Source organism: Mytilus trossulus, chromosome 6, assembly GCF_036588685.1.
Source record: "Mytilus trossulus isolate FHL-02 chromosome 6, PNRI_Mtr1.1.1.hap1, whole genome shotgun sequence".
In the NCBI taxonomy this organism is placed as follows: domain Eukaryota; kingdom Metazoa; phylum Mollusca; class Bivalvia; order Mytilida; family Mytilidae; genus Mytilus; species Mytilus trossulus.
In genome coordinates this window covers 37,647,722-37,669,771 of record NC_086378.1, presented here as the reverse complement: position 1 = coordinate 37,669,771, position 22,050 = coordinate 37,647,722, and the positions used below count along the sequence as shown (strand labels likewise).

At 33.2% G+C, this 22,050-nt stretch overlaps 1 protein-coding gene across 1 annotated transcript; it reads right to left on the bottom strand.

Moving 5' to 3' along the window:
• Positions 1–15,389: 15,389 nt before the first annotated feature.
• On the bottom strand, positions 15,390–20,828 carry LOC134722698 (uncharacterized protein PF3D7_1120600-like). Its single transcript, XM_063586321.1, has one exon. The coding sequence runs from the start codon at positions 20,826–20,828 to the stop codon at positions 15,390–15,392; it is 5,439 nt and encodes a 1,812-aa protein (XP_063442391.1).
• Between the last annotated feature and the right edge of the window lie 1,222 nt (positions 20,829–22,050).

Sequence of the window (22,050 nt, the reverse complement as noted above, 5' to 3'; positions counted from 1 at the left end):
CATTTGCTCAATAGACAACTTCATAATATGAGACTTATAAAATGATGAATTATCAATTTCCATGTATGCATTTGTAAAGTTTTGGAGTTGGATCCAAATTATTGCTTCATTAGAAAACTACTTAGTCTGTTTGAGTGCTCAACCAGTTTTGTCAATATAACAGAACTATCACAAAAGTTTTAGCTAGCTATAAAACCAGGTTTAACCCGCCGCACTTTCTCCGAAAAATGGATTGATTTGATAGTCCATCCTAAATACGACACAATCGTATTTCACAACGTAAGTCTAAGTATGCATGCAACATTCTTTTGTGGACCACTTCCCATACGAGTCTTATAATATTAAGAGTATTTACAGAATGCATGCCATGCTCTTATGTGTACAACTTTAAATATAACATTTATAAGATTCAAAGTATGTATTCCACGTTACTCTATGGACCACCATACAATACAGGACTAACAATAGGAAGACATTTTAAAGTATGCATTCCGCTTTGTTTTATGAGGATCACATTAAAAACGAGACTTATTACATGAAGAAGATGTAAAATGTGCATTGCATGCTGCTTTCGGTACATTTTCGGTTTCGAAAGCAGCTAAATAATCAAATAGTTATATTTCTTTCTTCCTGTAAGAAGAATAAAACAAATATTCCATTGATCAAACAACAAAAAACGTTACGTTACCTAATCAATGGACTTAAACAGATTTTGACATCACACATATCTATTAGAGATCAGACATGCAAGAGGTAATATAGCTATTCTTATGATATGTCAGTTCTAGTGAATTTTCATGATAAGAATTCTCAGATTGCATGAATATTTAATTTCACAGTGATTGAAAGTTAACCTTTTTCTCAGAGTTGCGATGACAAGATCCATAAAGACAAAACGGTGGCAAAACACATCGAAATACTATTGATATTTAATATGAATGGGTTTATGTCTGTCAAAACCGAAACATTTATTGTAAAGATCATTAACAATAATTAAGACGTCAGATGAAACAACCATATGAAAACGGTGGTACCATTTTTTTTTTATATCATTTAAAATTTTGAAAACTAATAGTATTCTTATCAATGCATAGATGAACAACGTTGAATGGTCGTAATGAGACAGCAAAAAGTCTTAATATCAACCTAAAATAGCAATTCATTGTGAAAATTTAACTTTTGCAAACGTTTGAATGTAAAATTACAAGGACGCAAATATCACATAATGCACAGACAAAAGGTCATATACCTCCAATTAGAAACTGAGCATTTGTTGACAATCAAATCTATATTTAAGAAAGGAAACAGAGGAATATATTGATAATACAAATGTAAAATTTTCTTAGCTGAGATATAAAGGAAAAATGACTATAAAAAAAAATAAGTAAATGATTTTTTGTTCAAACTACATCTGTTACTCTTCTATTTCACAATTTTCGCGGTGTATTTGAGTTTGACATGGGAATAGGAAGTGCTTTAAAGATATCATCTTTTGTTTTTAAAATACTTGCTGCATACTATATATGGGCTACCAATACTCTTACACGGGACATCCTACCATAAGTGTTACTTCGATTAATTGACAATTTTAAGTTCCAATAATAAAAATGAGAGGGAGACGTTTTTCTTTTTCATGTTTTTTATGTACATCTGTGAATATTTAATAATGTCTTATAATGCGCATCATTCATAATTATAAAACCTTTTAATGTGAAACCTATGTCTGTTCTGAGGTTTGCAATCTTACCTTATCCTACAAATAAACTCATTATAGATCCAAGGATTGAATTATGTACGCCAAAATTCCGAAAGGTTTTTACAAATACAGCTAAGGTAAGCCATTCCTGTGATAGAAAATCCTTAGTATTACGACAATTTGCGACCAAAGAGACCAATGATTCCTTGGCCCTTGCACTATTTCACATTCCAACACGACCCGTCGTATAGTATATAAGAAAAACTGTTTCATACATAACTTAACAAAAAAATTACGCATTTTACAACTTATTATGAACGTTCTTCTATATTTGATATATATATTTGTATTCTACCTATAATTAAAAAACGGGGGCTGTGATGTTATATTATTCCTGCATTTCATATGCTTTTAATGGTTTTCTACAGGATTTTTTTTTTTTTTTTATTAGTTCTTGTTTTATGATTGAACATTTTGGTTTTATTCTTTCAACATATCTGTATGCATGATTTCATGGCATATCTTTTCTTAAAAGTATGTAATACTTTTGAAATTATTAAATTTGATTTTTCATATTTTGTTTTGTTTATTTTGGATTTAATTTTTATCAAAGTTCGACTTCACTCGATCATAATATAATATTACAAAAGACTTGTAACATATAAAAGAATAATTGATGTTTGAATTTGATAAATAACAAATGTCAAAAGGCTTTTGTAAATTTTTATTTTCCTTCAAATCTTTTAATTATTTAAAATTTTAAAGTCTTTTAGCGAAACACGATCAAAGCAATTTAAAGTAATAGACCTTAAAGACAACGTGATATCATCAATCTGTATGATATATCTATCATGATATTTTTTCATGTTTATGCCCGTCTTATGAGTAATATTTTGTAGATTAAGCCATATTTTTTCGCAGGGGAGGTAATTAGACAGTTTTTGACATTTTTTTTACATGTTACATGCTTTGACATAAAGAAAAAAACCTACAAATATTTTTTAATCATTGAATCAGAACAACATATGTGGTAGTTGGGAAAATTGATGGTATACACTATCTATAGGATTTTGAAATTGCTGCTTTAAGTTTATGCTGCCAGCCCTACCAGAAATGAACCCACCAGGGTAGAATGGGTACAGTTTATAATTAACAACACGTGCATGTAAACAAATCAATTAATAATAACTTTAAATTATTTTAAGGGCAATTAACGTCTTTACTGTAATTCGAAACTAGCTGCCCGCGATATGGTTTATAGAAATAATTGTCTTTAATCATATTGAAATTTTTGTTTGAAAAAGATGACAGAAGATATCAAGATTTTTGGTTATGATTATATTCTAGTAATGGATTATCATTTATAAAGAAAACAATACAGAATATGGAAACAAAGGCTTTGATTACGTTTAAAAGCAAGTTAAAAAAGATGAAAAATATAGATATATGTAACGGGCACTAGTTTAGCTCATTCAGGCATGTTAGATGTTGCTTGTAAAACAACTGGGTACAAAATTTAGACTGTAATGTGTGGTCTATAGGGTTATGAATTAAATATCGGCGATGACAAAAGAAGATCATATTTTGCTATCAAATATCAAACACAAGAACTAGTAAAGGAAATATGTTTACAGATAACGTTGACATAAGTTATTAAAAGGACAAAGATTGTCATATTTTTATCCGTCTAACTAAACTTCAAAGTCAAGCGAAATACAAACCAAAGTATTGAAAAATATGTAACAAGTGACTAATTGTAAAAGATATACCGATAACAAGATAATCAAGATGAAAGTAAACTTTTTACCTTACCCTTGTTTCGAAGGATACTTTGAGAAAATGTAGATCGTGGACCACATAGATACATCGATACTGTTGAAAATAATTCAAAAGGCTGGTTTAATGAGCAAATATTGTATTCACTGATATAAAACCGTATTATTTCAAATATTATGCAAACATTGATTTAATATTTGTTTATAGATCATATTTGCTTAAATCATATAAGTATATTTTTGGGGCTAATTACCGTGGTTTATAAAATTGTCCGTCCGGGCACCTTTTTTTTTTGTAATACAGTTGCTGGACCCATCTGTTGTCTCACCTCAACACCAAGTCAGTCGGACAACCGGAAGTATTATACATCTTTGGCTAAGTAACATTTGCATTCTTCAGAAATGCGCATTGTACTCATCAAAATAGGTATGATATACCTTTATTTTGTCAGAATGATTCATGGTTAATATTTCGGATGTTAATGGCAATTTACATGCAACAAGATCATTTGAAATTAAATATAAATATTTAAAAAATGTTTTTAATTTATTTATTTTTCCTGAGAAATTGTTGTATAATTTGTCTAATCAAGATGATAGTGGAAAGATTGTTTATTGGAATAAATGGTGAAATTTTAATAATTTTATTTTAAATTGAAATTTTTCGAATAGCGGCTGTCGCGAACTGATTTGATGTGCAAAACAAGTTGTAAATGGTCTTTTGTGCATTGTATGCATGCATAAACTGAATTATATATATATATATAGACCAAAGAATCAAAGAATCTATACACCTCGCCAAAAGTTAAGCCACACCTAAATGTTTTTGCTTCTAATTGTTGTTTTACAATGAAATGTAATACTGCTTTGTTTCCATATATTTTGTCGATCTGTTGTTTATCGACTGGTAAAAATTCAGGTCTGATTTTTGTTCCTAGGTACATTACAAAACGGGTTTTCGAAAGCTACATACAAGTTTTTTCCTTGCAAGTTTTGTGCAATGAAATGTAACCGTTAACCACAGACTAAATTGTGCCAAATAACGTACCTGTAGACCAGTCAAAAGACCATTGCTGACTCGTAGGCATCGTCGGGCTCGTGATCACCGTAATTGAACTTTGAGATCATCCGAGATATCTTTGAGCCACATTTTTACAATAACAATCTTGCAACTAGACCGATATTCATGGACGATACTGCTAGACCACATAGAGAACGCATTGTATCCGATAATTTAAGACAGGAGGCAATTGGCACGATTCCTTGGCCACCCATTCCACCGGATATGGTTTCCATTTAGCATGTTTGAGATGATATTGCTCGAAAAGTCATCAACAGTGTTCTAGCTAGTAAGAATTTACAGGAATTAAGAGCAGCCTTGATTGATGAATGGCAAAGAATATCTGCTAGAACATTACGACAAAGTTCAAAGCACGAGACGACGTGTGACTGATATTTTCCGGATGCCTGGAGGATACAATCGCTACTGACCTAAATTGTACTTTAATTTATTCACAAATTGTCACTCTCGAGTTTTGAAAAGAATAGTGTGTATAGTGTAGAGCAAACTTTATAAAAAAAAATCAGTTTTAGTTGAAACCTTATCTTGTATTTTATTTTGCCATTTTACAACCATTTGCCCAAAATGAAACAGTCAAAAGTTCAATCATAAAAACAGTCCAAACTTTCACTTTTCAATTAAAACATTCTTTATGTTTTCTCATTGTATCAATAATTCGATAAGTTATGAATTCAGTAAAAAACGATTCTGGAAAATTATCAGGTGACATATACGTCGACATGGTACGCGTCTTCTGTTATGCAGGCATGCAATTTAACACTCAGGAAAAACATCACAATCGGAAATGTAACACAATTGGTCAAATTAAAGATCATACAACTGAACTAGTATCTAATGATCTAAATCCACAAAAACATGTCGCTAGTTCGGTGTAAGCCAAATCTCTGTGTTAAAGGCCGTACCTTGACCTATGATGGTTTACTTATATAAATTGTTACTTGAATGGAGAGTTGTCTCATTGGTACTCATATCTCATCTTCCTTTATCTATATATGAGACATCAATTCGAGATGGTGAACGAATTTTTTTTTTCTCAGTTAGAGCGGTTTAGTGAAAGGGCACACCTCTATTTATGATGTACGTATAGTGTGAACATGCATCAGCGTAATTGAGATATGTATACGGCCATGGGAAAGAGCAGAGCATTTGTTACTGCTGGAAATTGGAAATTGACAATTGAAAAGTTGAAATCATCACGTTTGTCATAACTTTTAGTTTAACGTCATGCATCTGTATCAATATCGAGTGACAGCCTCAAGGAATTTTAAAATATCCTTACACTCAAAATTATCAGGTGTTGCCTAACTTTTGGCGAGGTATATATATATATGCGAATCGTTTATTCTCTGATAAATGCCATATCTATGAATTTTGTAAATAATATCTTTTATTTGTGTACTTATTAAAATGTTTAATGACTTGACTGTGACCTTACCTAATGAGAATCGATATCGAATGTCCACAAGGAACACGACAGGTGTCAGCAGTGGAGCAGGATATCATTACCCTTCAAATGTGAGATAAAGCATCCCCAGCTTTGGTTTGGGTTTGTGTTCTTCAGTCTTTAGTTTTCTATGAAGCATTTGGTTGACGTGTTTGTCTTTTCCTTGTCTTTCATTTTTTTTTGTCATGCCAAATTTCCATGGTGTTAACACAGTTTACCTCGACTAACAGGTTTTGGATGACCTCTTGCTATCTTCCTCCTCTTTTAAGTACAGGAATAGATTTTACCAGTGAGAGGTTTAGCTATCTATATACCTGGTTTAATCCACCATGTTTATATATATATAAAAAAAAAAAAAGGCCTGTACCCAGTTATTTTCCATTCGTTTGAAGTGTTTGAACTTTTGATATTACAATTCGGCAAACGACTTTCCGTTTTGAATATTCCTTGGAGGTCGGTGTTTTTACTATTTTACTTTTCACTTGTTATTGATTAATCTTTATGGATGTAATTTTGCTTAAAAGATATTAATCAAATGTTTTTTTTTTAATTTATATATAAAAGGCAATACTAGTAGTTATTTACCGTTGGTTATATCCCGTGTATCGATTATAATGAGACAAATCAAGGTAAAAAAAATAAAGTGATGGAATTGACCGTTTCAGAATCTAAAGCATCATGTGTAATTTCATTGTCCGTACCTCAAAACGAAAATAACGTCACGTCATTGGTTAAATTTCCATTGTTTTTTTATGACATTTTTAACCAATCAGGACGTTTTTGGTGTACACTTTTAAAAATATTACCCAGGATGCATTAGATTCTGAAACGGCGAATTGTATGAAATCCCAAAAGGGTCGAAACATATACGTCGACATGGTACGCGTCTTCTGTTATGCAGGCATGCAATTTAACACTCAGGAAAAACATCACAATCGGAAATGTAACACAATTGGTCAAATTAAAGATCATACAACTGAACTAGTACCTAATGATCTAAATCCACAAAAACATGTCGCTAGTTCGGTGTAAGCCAAATCTCTGTGTTAAAGGCCGTACCTTGACCTATGATGGTTTACTTATATAAATTGTTACTTGAATGGAGAGTTGTCTCATTGGTACTCATATCTCATCTTCCTTTATCTATATATGAGACATCAATTCGAGATGGTGAACGAATTTTTTTTTTCTCAGTTAGAGCGGTTTAGTGAAAGGGCACACCTCTATTTATGATGTACGTATAGTGTGAACATGCATCAGCGTAATTGAGATATGTATACGGCCATGGGAAAGAGCAGAGCATTTGTTACTGCTGGAAATTGGAAATTGACAATTGAAAAGTTGAAATCATCACGTTTGTCATAACTTTTAGTTTAACGTCATGCATCTGTATCAATATCGAGTGACAGCCTCAAGGAATTTTAAAATATCCTTACACTCAAGTTCACTAAAACATCAGAGATGTATAAACATTCATTGAAATGTCTATATTTTTCTTCTATCTTTTAAACTTTTATTGATTTAATTTTTATTGATTTACGGTGTATTGTATGTTTATTGTCAATTGTGAGTTATATTAAATTCGCATTTTAACCCGTAAGAGTTTCACTTTTTGCAATAAAAAAAAGTTATAATATTTAACTATGTATATGTAGACGAAACCGCGCGTCTGAGTGAGTTTATTTACAACCACTGAGTCGATACCACTGCTGGTGGGTTTCTACACGAGGGTTTCACCAGCCCAGTGGTCAGCACTTTTGTGTTGAAATGAATTAATATTGATAACTTTGAATTAACTGTTTATAAAACTTTAAATATATTCGAAATACGAAGGATTTTCTACCCCAGGAGTAAATTACCTTAGCTGTATTTGAAAACCTTCCAGAACTCTAGGTCCTTAATGACCATCAACTTCATACTTTATTTGTCCCTTTAAAGCGTGTTCGATTCGAGCGTCTCGTGTAGACGAAAAGCGCGTCTGGCATTGAAAAAACTAATTCTGGTATCAATAATTAGTTTATTATTGAATGACAGAATATCATTAATATATTAAGATATCTAAAAGTGAATTTGAAATTGAAGATCTTGCTCTTTAACTTCGTACTTTTTTTTTGCTTTTTTAACTTTTTAGGTTTCGCCACTGATGAGTCTTTTGTATACGAAACTAGCGTCGTGTGTAAATACAAAATGTAATCCTGGACTCCTGGTATCCATGATGAGTTTATTTTCAACCACAGGGTCGCTGCCACTGTTGGTGGAGTTTTAATTCCCTGAGGGTATCACTAGCCCAGTATTCAGTACTTCTGTTCTGACAGGAATTATCATTGATATAGCAGTATTTATAAATTAACTGTTTACAAAACTTTTGAGTTTTTCAAATATTAAGGCTTTTCAATTTCAGGAATATCTCAGGAATAGATAACCGAAGCTGTATTTGTCTAACTTTTTAGGAATTAAGGTCCTCAATGCTCTTCAACATCGTACTTTGCCTTTGAATTTTTTGTAGACAAAACGAGCGTCTGGCGTAAATACAAAATTTAATCCTGGTATCTATGATGAGTTTTTTTGCAAGATTCTTATTTTTCTGTCTTCTAACAAAAGATTCTGAATTACTTCGACTTTTATGAGCACAAAAGTTCTGCCAGTAGTGGTTCACGTTAATTTATCAATTACAATATTTAAACTCATCACTTAAAACAGACCAAAAGTTCATACTGTTCTAGTTCATCATGTCAGCTTTTATCCCTGTTTTATGTAAGTGTCTTTTTTTTAAGGAATGAGGAGGAATACAACACTTTATTAAAGTGTAAATAGTAATAAAAAGAATTTTCTTAACTATTTCTTTTTTCTAAATCATGCAAAAAAATTGATGAAAATGATTCAAAAAATGTCATTCCACTAAAATGTCCCTGATGCTTTCAATAGGAAGAAATATCATATTGAAAGAAAAATATTTATGGAAGGTTGACCGTAAATATGCAACAATAGCATGAGCGTGTGGTCATTATTATAAATTTCCTGTTTACAAAACTTTGAATTTTTGGAAAAACTAAGGATTTTCTTATTCAAAGAATAGATTACCTTAGCCGTATTTGGCACAACTTTTTGGAATTTAGGATCCTCAATGCTCTTCAACTTTGTACTTGTTTGGCGATATAAATATTTCGATATGAGCGTCACTGCTGAGTCTTATGTAGACGAAACGCGCGTCTGGCGTACTAAATTATAATCCTGGTACCTTTGATAACTATTCCGATAATTCAGATGTACGTATAAAATTCAACTAAACATATTGTTTATGCCTTCATTTCGATGATATAGAACTATTAAAAACCGATGTTTTTTAATATTTTTTTCATTTTATTTGCTATTTTTTAAATGAAAATAAATTTTGATGAACTGAAAGATCAATCAATTTAAATTATACGAATATAAAGTCCAATTAAGGTCATTAAACCTGAGTTTAAGATTAATATTCAGCATTTGTTTACATATTTTTATTTGTTTAAAGAACATTACTTTACAATAAAACAACATGAATATTGTATCTAAAAATATAGCTTTTCATTAAGTGAAAATTAAGTATTACAAAAATACCGAAGTCGAATTCGATAAATAAGTTCATTAAAACTGAGAGAAAGGATTTTACAAAATTACGTAAATGGGTTTTTTAAATGTTGAAATTATATATTGTTGTGACCGTCCACATGTTTTGATTGGAGTTCCCCTCTGGTCTTATGTCAATTCAACGAGTGTTTAGCGTATTAAAATATTAGCCTTATATCTTTAATGAATTTTTACAACCACTGCTTCAGTGCAACTGCTGGTGGATGTATTTTACAAGAAGTATCACAAGCTAATGGTTAGAACTTCTGTTTTACATAAAACAAAACCACTGATAAGATAATAGTCTGTACTGTTCAATATAATGAAACGCAATAGAACCACTAACTTTTTTTCTTTTTGACGGTGTTCGGAACACCTTTCTAGCTATTTTGTATTCCAAGCAATTGACTAATCTACCTTTCATACAATTATTTCCATTACAAAACTTGGAGAAATATTGAAAGATTTGGCCTCATAAATAAAATGACAAATGTAGATACAAATATATTGTATTACGGAGGATAATTCATACCTCGTATAGAAAAAATTTCTTTCAACAACAAAAACTCTAACATTATCAAAGGTATAGACAGAATATACCTAAGGAATATTCAATCTCGAAGAAAAACTGACAACCCCATGAAAAAAAGAAGAAAAACGGTCAAAAAATAAACAGCAGTCTATAAAACACAACGTGATCAACTATAGATGCAGCAACTAGAACCACACCAAAAAACGGCGGTTTTACATCTGTATTCCTATTCCGCCTTGTTCCTGTGACTGAATACATACAGGAAGAATGAAAAGAAGCAGCATTATCCTTGACCTTGACTGCTAAGAAGATGGTGTCAGCTGACTAAAAAATTCGAAGTATGTCACTATGCCGAAAGTGGAATACAAAAATACTGACCTTCGAAGAAAATTCAAAACGAAAAGTCTCTAATCAAATGTCAAAATCAAAAGCTCAAACATATCAAACAAATGTACAACAGTTGTAATATTTCTATCTTGGAACAGCCATTTTCAAATATAGAAAATGGTTGATTGAACCTGGTATTATAGTTTTATAGTCACCTTTCACTTTTATGACAGTCGCATTAAATTCCATTTTTTTACGACGATGTGTGAACAGAAGAAACATGAATATATTTGGATTTCTACTGGGACAATGGCTTTGAAACTTTAAGACAGGTAAGACTATGTATCAGAAAGGGTACATGTGAAAATCCAGGTAGCAAACATTGATTTTTCGATGTTTATTTGACATTTTTGATCGCTGTTGTGTGACCATTTTGATTGTTTTACACGGAGCTCCACCATTCTAAGGAAAACGTTTCGATGCATATATCTTTCTTATTATTTTATTGGTTCATATTTACATAAAGAATGTTTTAGCTATCAAAACTTGAAGCAGAAACGTTATATAGGAACATAAGAGTTCGTCAAAGTTTCCATCAAGCAACTTGTTCTTTTTCGAATGTCGGAGCACCGCTTGACAGTCTCCCGAATGACCAAATTATTAGAAAACCGTACAGTTCCGTTCCCACACTGTGGTTACGCATCCTGATTTTCTTGAAATACCATTATTACTTACAAAGAAGTCATCAAACAAAGGATTCCAAGAGATAAAATCCCTTCGAAAATTTTGAGGACGCCGTCACGAGTTTGGTTGACTCTTACTTGATATTTGTTTCACAATTACTAGTAAGGATGTAAATGTTAAATAAACTCATCATAGATACCAGGTCTAAATTTAGTATATACGCCAGACGCGCGTTTCGTCTACAAAAGACTCATCAGTGACGCTCGAATCCCCAAAAGTTATAAAGGCCAAATAAAGGACGAAGTTGAAGAGCATTGAGGACCGAAATTCCTAAAAGTTTTGCCAAATACAGCTAATTTAATATATGTCTGAGGTAGAAAAGCCTTAATATTTCAAAAAACTAATTTTCAAAATTATCGAATCCCAATTTCCGTCTTTTTTACTCGAAGGTAACATCATCGAATGATACTATAAATGACCGAATTTCTAAGACGGCTGCCACATGTGGAGCAGGATACTGTGTTTTAGTGTTTTTTCTGTATATGTCGTTTGTCTTTTCGTCGTTTTTCGCTTTTTTTGTGATAGGATTTCCAGGTTGTCCTTGAAATAGCTTGATATTTAAGTCAAAGTCATAAGTACATTTGGCCTTCTAGATTTTGACATTTGTTTCAAGTTTATATTTTTACATGATAGTGCCATGAAACTTTTTGCATTAGGTTGCAAACCATATGACCTTGAAAATATAATCCAGATTTGATTATGTGTGAGATGAAAGTGGCTATGTTTTGTACTTATTTATATAATCTACAAAGTATATAGAGCCATATGTTTTTGGAATCATTATAAAGTAAACTATCTGAGACCTGCTGGTGACCTTCTGCTGTTGTCTGTTCTATGGTCGGGTAGTTGTCTCTTTGCCGGGCACATTCCCCGTTTTCATTTTATCATATTATACAGGAAGTGACGACATTTTTTCAAACAGAAGTAACAAATTATCCCCCTTGTTTCAAACACAAGTGTAAAAAAACAAATATATTTGGAATCAGCAAAAAGTAAGCTATCATCTGAAACTGGAACTGATATTTTCATATCAAAATACATGGGGTTTTTTTTGGTGGAAAGGCCTTCAATTGTTTTCTTTTTCATTTATTATATTTTCCCTTTATATTATCTATACAAAGTAATTCCATTCAAAAAGTTTTGGTATACATCTAGCAGTGTTTACAGTTGATTAAATCCTCGTCATTATGGTGTCTGGTTGATAATAGTCTCATGTGCGAACTATGCGAACATATCACCTCTCTTTCTTTTTATATTAGGCGTTTAGCATTCCAGAAAAAGGAGTTATATATTGCCGTTTATAGTGCGTTTAAATTCTGACTTTAAAATACATATATAAAGTTAACATATGGCCACCGAAAGCTCTTTTTATAGAGAGCCCAGGTGGTCGTGTGGTCTAGCGGGACGGCTGCAGTGCAGGCGATTTGGTGTCACGATATCACAGTAGCATGGGTTCGAATCCCGGCGAGGGAAGAACCAAAAATTTGCGAAAGCAAATTTACAGATCTAACATTGTTGGGTTGATGTTTAGACGAGTTGTATATATATATATATATATATATATTCAATCTATGTACATAAAAAGTATTATAAACTGGTATGATACAAAGAATAAATATGTCAATAATTCGAAAAAATTGACTTTTTATGGATTAAGAGTTTTAAAAATTAAACAATGAAAATAAATGAATTCCCATAGATCACGATTCTCATTATGTGATTTTTTTCTATATAGAAGTACATTTTAAGTGTTGCACGAGAGTGCTTTATTAAGAGGTGGCGAACATATATACAAGGTTACTATAGACGCTGTGGTAGTATATTCCTGGTTAAGTGTGGTAAAAGTATGCGTTTGTTGGTGCGGTTCAAAAGTGTTTCTGGCTTCTTTTTTTATATAAAATTGAGAATGTAAATGGGAAATATGACAAAGAGAGAACAACCCGACCAAAGAGCAGATAACAGATGAGACCGTTGGTTTTCCTATTTGAATTGTTTTACAATAGTCATTTTTGGGCCCTTTATAGCATAATGTTTGGTGTTAGCTTAGGCAACGCATTGAAGGTTTATACTTCGACCTCTGAGTGTAAACTTCTTATGTGACTTGGATGGAGATATAAAAAAGAAGATGTGGTATGATTGACAATGAGACAACTTTCCACAAGAGACCAAAATGACACAGACATTAACAACTATAGGTCACCGTACGGCCTTCAACAATGAGCAATGTCCATACCGCATAGTCAGCTACAAAAGACCCCGATATGACAATGTAAAACAATTCAAACGAGAAAATTAACGGCCTTATTTGTATTAAAGATTAACGAAGAACAAATATGTAACACAAAAACAAACGACAACCACTGAATTAAAGGCTCCTGACTTGGGACAGGCACTTACATAAATAATGTGGCGGGATTAAACATTTTAGCGGGATCCCGACCCTCTACTTAGTTGTATTGGCACTCATACCCGATCTTTTTTTTTTATATATCAAAACTTCTAACGAAAGGATACGAATCATAAAATTGTTCGATATTAAAGAAGGACATTGATATCGACCTCTACTATAATGTTCCTGATATTCTGGTCTATGATATAAAAAAAAGATGTGGTATGAAAAAGCATGCATCGAAGACTAAATGAGGCTGCTTCTTAACATTACGTTCATTTCCCTTTTTATTCTTTTTGATGTTTATATGCTAAACCTTTTATATCATAGTTTTCTAACTTTTGCAATTTAATTTTCTTGGTTAATCTAGAAATTCTTATCGTGGCTTTAAATTTTACATATTAACTGCATAAATTTTAAACTTTACAGACCTTTTCTATCGAAAACTTCGTAAAATATCCAGACAATTAGATTTTATACATATTAAATTTGTAATAACACGCCGGAAACTTAAAATGATATAATATAACATTGTAATTTGCTTATAGTTTAAAAATGCAATGGAGGAAGAAAAAAGCTATGGAAATAATCTTGTAATTGGAAGGTCAATTGCTTTAAATTGCGAGGAAAACATGATCAGCATATTTTTCATTTTCCATTTCCTAAGTGAATTAAGATGAAATTGACTTCAAAGAAAGACTTAATTACATGTTATAATATAAATATCAGTGATAAAAATCTACGATGTATTTTATATATTAATTCAATAATGCAATTATGTTGAGGCTTGCGTGAGAAGGTCCATCAAGCGACCGCTGACTAGTAAACCGTGGATTATCCCTGAATTGAAGATGAAATTCTGATTATATCAGACAGAATATTTATATAAAAATGTTAGGGTGACGAGTACTAGCACGATATCATTTTAACCAACTTTATATTCCAGCCGTGTTGAGTGTCTTCTGTTCAAAAGGACAATTGCGCGTGCAATCAGCAATATGCAACTGCACCAATGGTCTTAATGTTCGCATGTCATAATGTCAACAGTACTTAAGAACAATCCAATATGCATCAATTTTTACAATTGAAGAGAAAGTTTAAACAAACATCAATATGATATGAGTTAATTTCTAATGAAATTCATATGTTACACCGATTTGATTCTTTTAATAACATTTTTACTTGATTGGTATATGTAATGGAATTTCTAAACTAGTTATGAATTCGTTTTCAGTGAATGACCCAAAATGTTATGTAAATAATAATATTTTTTTCAATTTTTATTACTCATTTTCAAAAACTCATATTAACTAACATGAAGTTGGTAAAATCGATATCAGATCAAAGAATGAGAACTCGTTCATGATGAAGGAACAAGTTTAAAAAAATAAATAAACCGGAAATGAACACTTGGATCACAGACTATACAGTTCATAGTTTAGAAAACAATTTTGTTCGATAGTTTGCAACATTTCCAATCGTTTCATTCGTTTGATACCAATCCTGAACGATGATAAGCAAACATATCTTAAACAGAGGTAGGTCCGATTAAAAATCACGTAAAGACCAATCATAAAAAGTTTGTGTTTACACAAATTCAAAGAACTGTAAAGGGACAAGCCGTTGTCTGATGTTACGTAGCGCATATGGTGTTTCGCCCTAGATGCCTTTGTGTTATTGGTACTATTGGTATTCTGTCTCATTGACATATCATACAATTCATATCTTGTTCTGTTGTTATTGGTATAATTGGTGTGTTGTCTCGTTGACTTACACCCACACATCTTTTATTTTGCTATCGGTATTGATGGTATGCTATATCATTGACGTATATCCACACCTCTTTTCTTTTTGTAATGGTATTATTGGTATGCTGTCTCATTGACAAAAACCCCACATCTGTTGGCTTTCCAGTGTTATTGGTATGCTGTCTCATTGACATATATCCCACATATCTAGTCTTTTCAGTGTTATTGGTATGCTGTCTCATTGACATATACCCCACATCTCTTGTCTTTTCAGTGTTATTGGTATGCTGTCTCATTGACATATATCCCACATCTCTAGTCTTTTCTGTGTTATTGGTATGCTGTCTCATTGACATATACCCCACATTTCTTGGCTTTTCAGTGTTATTGGTATGCTGTCTCATTGACATATATCCCACATATCTAGTCTTTTCAGTGTTATTGGTATGCTGTCTCATTGACATATACCCCACATCTCTTGTCTTTTCAGTGTTATTGGTATGCTGTCTCATTGACATATACCCCACATTTCTTGTCTTTTCAGTGTTATTGGTATGCTGTCTCATTGACATATACCCCACATCTCTTGTCTTTTCAGTGTTATTGGTATGCTGTCTCATTGACATATACCCCACATCTCTTGTCTTTTCAGTGTTATTGGTATGCTGTCTCATTGACATATACCCCACATCGCTTGTCTTTTCAGTGTTATTGGTATGCTGTCTCATTGACATATATCCCACATATCTAGTCTTTTCAGTGTTATTGGTATGCTGTCTCATTGACATATACCCCACATTTCTTGGCTTTTCAGTGTTATTGGTATGCTGTCTCATTGACATATATCCCACATATCTAGTCTTTTCAGTGTTATTGGTATGCTGTCTCATTGACATATACCCCACATCTCTTGTCTTTTCAGTGTTATTGGTATGCTGTCTCGTTGACATATACCCCACATTTCTTGTCTTTTCAGTGTTATTGGTATGCTGTCTCATTGACATATATCCCACATATCTAGTCTTTTCAGTGTTATTGGTATGCTGTCTCATTGACATATACTCCAGATCTCTTGGCTTTTCAGTGTTATTGGTATGCTGTCTCATTGACATATACCCCACATCGCTTGTCTTTTCAGTGTTATTGGTATGCTGTCTCATTGACATATATCCCACATATCTAGTCTTTTCAGTGTTATTGGTATGCTGTCTCATTGACATATACCCCACATCGCTTGTCTTTTCAGTGTTATTGGTATGCTGTCTCATTGACATATACCCCACATTTCTTGGCTTTTCAGTGTTATTGGTATTCTGTCTCATTGTCATATATCCCACATCTCTTGTCTTTTCAGTGTTATTGGTATTCTGTCTCATTGACATATATCCCACATCTCTTGGATTTTCAGTATTATTGGTATTCTGTCTCATTGACATATATCCCACATCTCTTGGCTTTCCAGTGTTATTGGTATTCTGTCTCATTGACATATATCCCACATCTCTAGTCTTTTCTGTGTTATTGGTATGCTGTCTCATTGACATATACCCCACATCTCTAGTCTTTTCAGTGTTATTGGTATGCTGTCTCATTGACATATACCCCACATCGCTTGTCTTTTCAGTGTTATTGGTATGCTGTCTTATTGACATATATCCCACATCTCTAGTATTTTCTGTGTTATTGGTATGCTGTCTCATTGACATATACCTCACATCTCTTGGCTTTTTAGTGTTATTGGTATGCTGTCTCATTGACATATACCCCACATTTCTTGTCTTTTCAGTGTTATTGGTATGCTGTCTCATTGACATATACCCCACATTTCTTGTCTTTTCAGTGTTATTGGTATGCTGTCTCATTGACATATACTCCAGATCTCTTGGCTTTTCAGTGTTATTGGTATGCTGTCTCATTGACATATACCCCACATTTCTTGGCTTTTCAGTGTTATTGGTATGCTGTCTCATTGACATATACCCCACATCGCTTGTCTTTTCAGTGTTATTGGTATGCTGTCTCATTGACATATATCCCACATATCTAGTCTTTTCAGTGTTATTGGTATGCTGTCTCATTGACATATACCCCACATTTTTTGGCTTTTCAGTGTTATTGGTATGCTGTCTCATTGACATATATCCCACATATCTAGTCTTTTCAGTGTTATTGGTATGCTGTCTCATTGACATATACCCCACATCTCTTGTCTTTTCAGTGTTATTGGTATGCTGTCTCGTTGACATATACCCCACATTTCTTGTCTTTTCAGTGTTATTGGTATGCTGTCTCATTGACATATATCCCACATATCTAATCTTTTCAGTGTTATTGGTATGCTGTCTCATTGACATATACTCCAGATCTCTTGGCTTTTCAGTGTTATTGGTATGCTGTCTCATTGACATATACCCCACATCGCTTGTCTTTTCAGTGTTATTGGTATGCTGTCTCATTGACATATATCCCACATATCTAGTCTTTTCAGTGTTATTGGTATGCTGTCTCATTGACATATACCCCACATCGCTTGTCTTTTCAGTGTTATTGGTATGCTGTCTCATTGACATATACCCCACATTTCTTGGCTTTTCAGTGTTATTGGTATTCTGTCTCATTGTCATATATCCCACATCTCTTGTCTTTTCAGTGTTATTGGTATTCTGTCTCATTGACATATATCCCACATCTCTTGGATTTTCAGTATTATTGGTATTCTGTCTCATTGACATATATCCCACATCTCTTGGCTTTTCAGTGTTATTGGTATTCTGTCTCATTGACATATATCCCACATCTCTAGTCTTTTCTGTGTTATTGGTATGCTGTCTCATTGACATATACCCCACATCTCTAGTCTTTTCAGTGTTATTGGTATGCTGTCTCATTGACATATACCCCACATCGCTTGTCTTTTCAGTGTTATTGGTATGCTGTCTTATTGACATATATCCCACATCTCTAGTATTTTCTGTGTTATTGGTATGCTGTCTCATTGACATATACCTCACATCTCTTGGCTTTTTAGTGTTATTGGTATGCTGTCTCATTGACATATACCCCACATTTCTTGTCTTTTCAGTGTTATTGGTATGCTGTCTCATTGACATATACCCCACATTTCTTGTCTTTTCAGTGTTATTGGTATGCTGTCTCATTGACATATACTCCAGATCTCTTGGCTTTTCAGTGTTATTGGTATGCTGTCTCATTGACATATACCCCACATTTCTTGGCTTTTCAGTGTTATTGGTATGCTGTCTCATTGACATATATCCCACATCTCTTGGCTTTTCAGTGTTATTGGTATGCTGTATCATTGACATATATCCCACATCTCTAGTCTTTTCTGTGTTATTGGTATGCTGTCTCATTGACATATACCCCACATTTCTTGGCTTTTCAGTGTTATTGGTATGCTGTCTCATTGACATATATCCCACATATCTAGTCTTTTCAGTGTTATTGGTATGCTGTCTCATTGACATATACCCCACATCTCTTGTCTTTTCAGTGTTATTGGTATGCTGTCTCATTGACATATACCCCACATTTCTTGTCTTTTCAGTGTTATTGGTATGCTGTCTCATTGACATATACCCCACATCTCTTGTCTTTTCAGTGTTATTGGTATGCTGTCTCATTGACATATACCCCACATCTCTTGTCTTTTCAGTGTTATTGGTATGCTGTCTCATTGACATATACCCCACATCGCTTGTCTTTTCAGTGTTATTGGTATGATGTCTCATTGACATATATCCCACATATCTAGTCTTTTCAGTGTTATTGGTATGCTGTCTCATTGACATATACCCCACATTTCTTGGCTTTTCAGTGTTATTGGTATGCTGTCTCATTGACATATATCCCACATATCTAGTCTTTTCAGTGTTATTGGTATGCTGTCTCATTGACATATACCCCACATCTCTTGTCTTTTCAGTGTTATTGGTATGCTGTCTCGTTGACATATACCCCACATTTCTTGTCTTTTCAGTGTTATTGGTATGCTGTCTCATTGACATATATCCCACATATCTAGTCTTTTCAGTGTTATTGGTATGCTGTCTCATTGACATATACTCCAGATCTCTTGGCTTTTCAGTGTTATTGGTATGCTGTCTCATTGACATATACCCCACATCGCTTGTCTTTTCAGTGTTTTTGGTATGCTGTCTCATTGACATATATCCCACATATCTAGTCTTTTCAGTGTTATTGGTATGCTGTCTCATTGACATATACCCCACATCGCTTGTCTTTTCAGTGTTATTGGTATGCTGTCTCATTGACATATACCCCACATTTCTTGGCTTTTCAGTGTTATTGGTATTCTGTCTCATTGTCATATATCCCACATCTCTTGTCTTTTCAGTGTTATTGGTATTCTGTCTCATTGACATATATCCCACATCTCTTGGATTTTCAGTATTATTGGTATTCTGTCTCATTGACATATATCCCACATCTCTTGGCTTTTCAGTGTTATTGGTATTCTGTCTCATTGACATATATCCCACATCTCTAGTCTTTTCTGTGTTATTGGTATGCTGTCTCATTGACATATACCCCACATCTCTAGTCTTTTCAGTGTTATTGGTATGCTGTCTCATTGACATATACCCCACATCGCTTGTCTTTTCAGTGTTATTGGTATGCTGTCTTATTGACATATATCCCACATCTCTAGTCTTTTCTGTGTTATTGGTATGCTGTCTCATTGACATATACCTCACATCTCTTGGCTTTTTAGTGTTATTGGTATGCTGTCTCATTGACATATACCCCACATTTCTTGTCTTTTCAGTGTTATTGGTATGCTGTCTCATTGACATATACCCCACATTTCTTGTCTTTTCAGTGTTATTGGTATGCTGTCTCATTGACATATACTCCAGATCTCTTGGCTTTTCAGTGTTATTGGTATGCTGTCTCATTGACATATACCCCACATTTCTTGGCTTTTTAGTGTTATTGGTATGCTGTCTCATTGACATATATCCCACATCTCTAGTCTTTTCAGTGTTATTGGTATGCTGTCTCATTGACATATACCCCACATCTCTTGGCTTTTCAGTGTTATTGGTATGCTGTCTCATTGACATATACCCCACATTTCTTGGCTTTTCAGTGTTATTGGTATGCTGTCTCATTGACATATACCCCAGATCTCTTGGCTTTTCAGTGTTATTGGTATGCTGTCTCATTGACATATACCCCAGATCTCTTTGCTTTTCAGTGTTATTGGTATGCTGTCTCATTGACATGCACCCCACATCGCTTGTCTTTTCAGTGTTATTGGTATGCTGTCTCATTGACATATACCCCACATCGCTTGTCTTTTCAGTGTTATTGGTATGCTGTCTCATTGACATATACCCCAGATCTCTTGGCTTTTCAGTGTTATTGGTATGCTGTCTCATTGACATATACCTCAGATCTCTTGGCTTTTCAGTGTTATTGGTATGCTGTCTCATTGACATGCACCCCACTTCTCTTGTCTTTTGTTATTGGTATTATTGGTATGCTGTCTCATTGACATATACCTCACATCTCTTGTCTTTTTGTTTTTGGTACTATTGGTATGCTGTCTTATTGAAGTATACCCTGTATCTCTTGTCTTGTTATTGGAACAATTGGTTTGTTGTTGTTATTGGTACATTTGTTATGCTGTCTTAATGCCGTATATCCCACATATCTTGTCTTTTTGTTATTTGTAATATTGGTATGCTGTCTCATTGACGTATACACCACGTCAATTTTTCTGTTGCTATTCGTTTTGTTCGTTTGCTTTCTCATTGTCGATAACACAAAACTCCTTTTCTGTTTAATTGTCTCGTTGGCATATATCTAACATATCTTTTACTTTTTTTGTTTTCTGTCTCATTGGCGTATACACCAATCTCTATAGGTCGTACGTCATTGTCCGCATACACAGTTTACCAGAATCGTTTTGAAAACGGGTATACAGATCAATTAAACAGCATAGATCTTCTGCATGATATAAAATTCAATAATAGCTATTCCTATTACTTTTCTTACTGAAAACTTTCACCTGCTGTTTTTGGATTTTTTTTATTTGGAAAATACCTGTTGTTTTCGTCTATTTGAAGACGACAAGCGATAGACTTTGTCATTCGAAACCCATTCATTTTACTATGTCTTATTTATAAAAAAAAAAAAAAGAATGTGGTGTATATCTAAAAGCATTAAGACAACCGAAATAGAGATATACAAGGTTATACACCAAAACATTTTGATTTCCATCGGTAATCCCAATTTTAAATAACAGATTAGAAGAATTGGATATTCCAAATGATTAAAGTGTCTCATCAGCTACTTGACAAGCTTCGCCAAAAAAAAATGCCCCATCTAAAATGGTTCACTGTTACATCCTTTCGAGAGCAGTAAAACATTATATCAAGAAAATTATTATTTAGATTTAAATAGCTTACCGAAATTTTATTCTTTTTAAAATATTAGATAAAGAAAAAAAAATATTGTACATGTACAGCAACGCCCAAAACCAATTATGATAACCCTGAGCTGACAGACTTCCTAGTATGTAATCGTATATCATAATTTTTTGTCAATTGTGAATTTAATGGTCAGTTTAGTGAATTTAATGTTCCATATTAATATTCTTCATTCATAAGCACTCGAATAAACATTCACGCCCTGTTAGATTTTAATGAAATGTTGTGC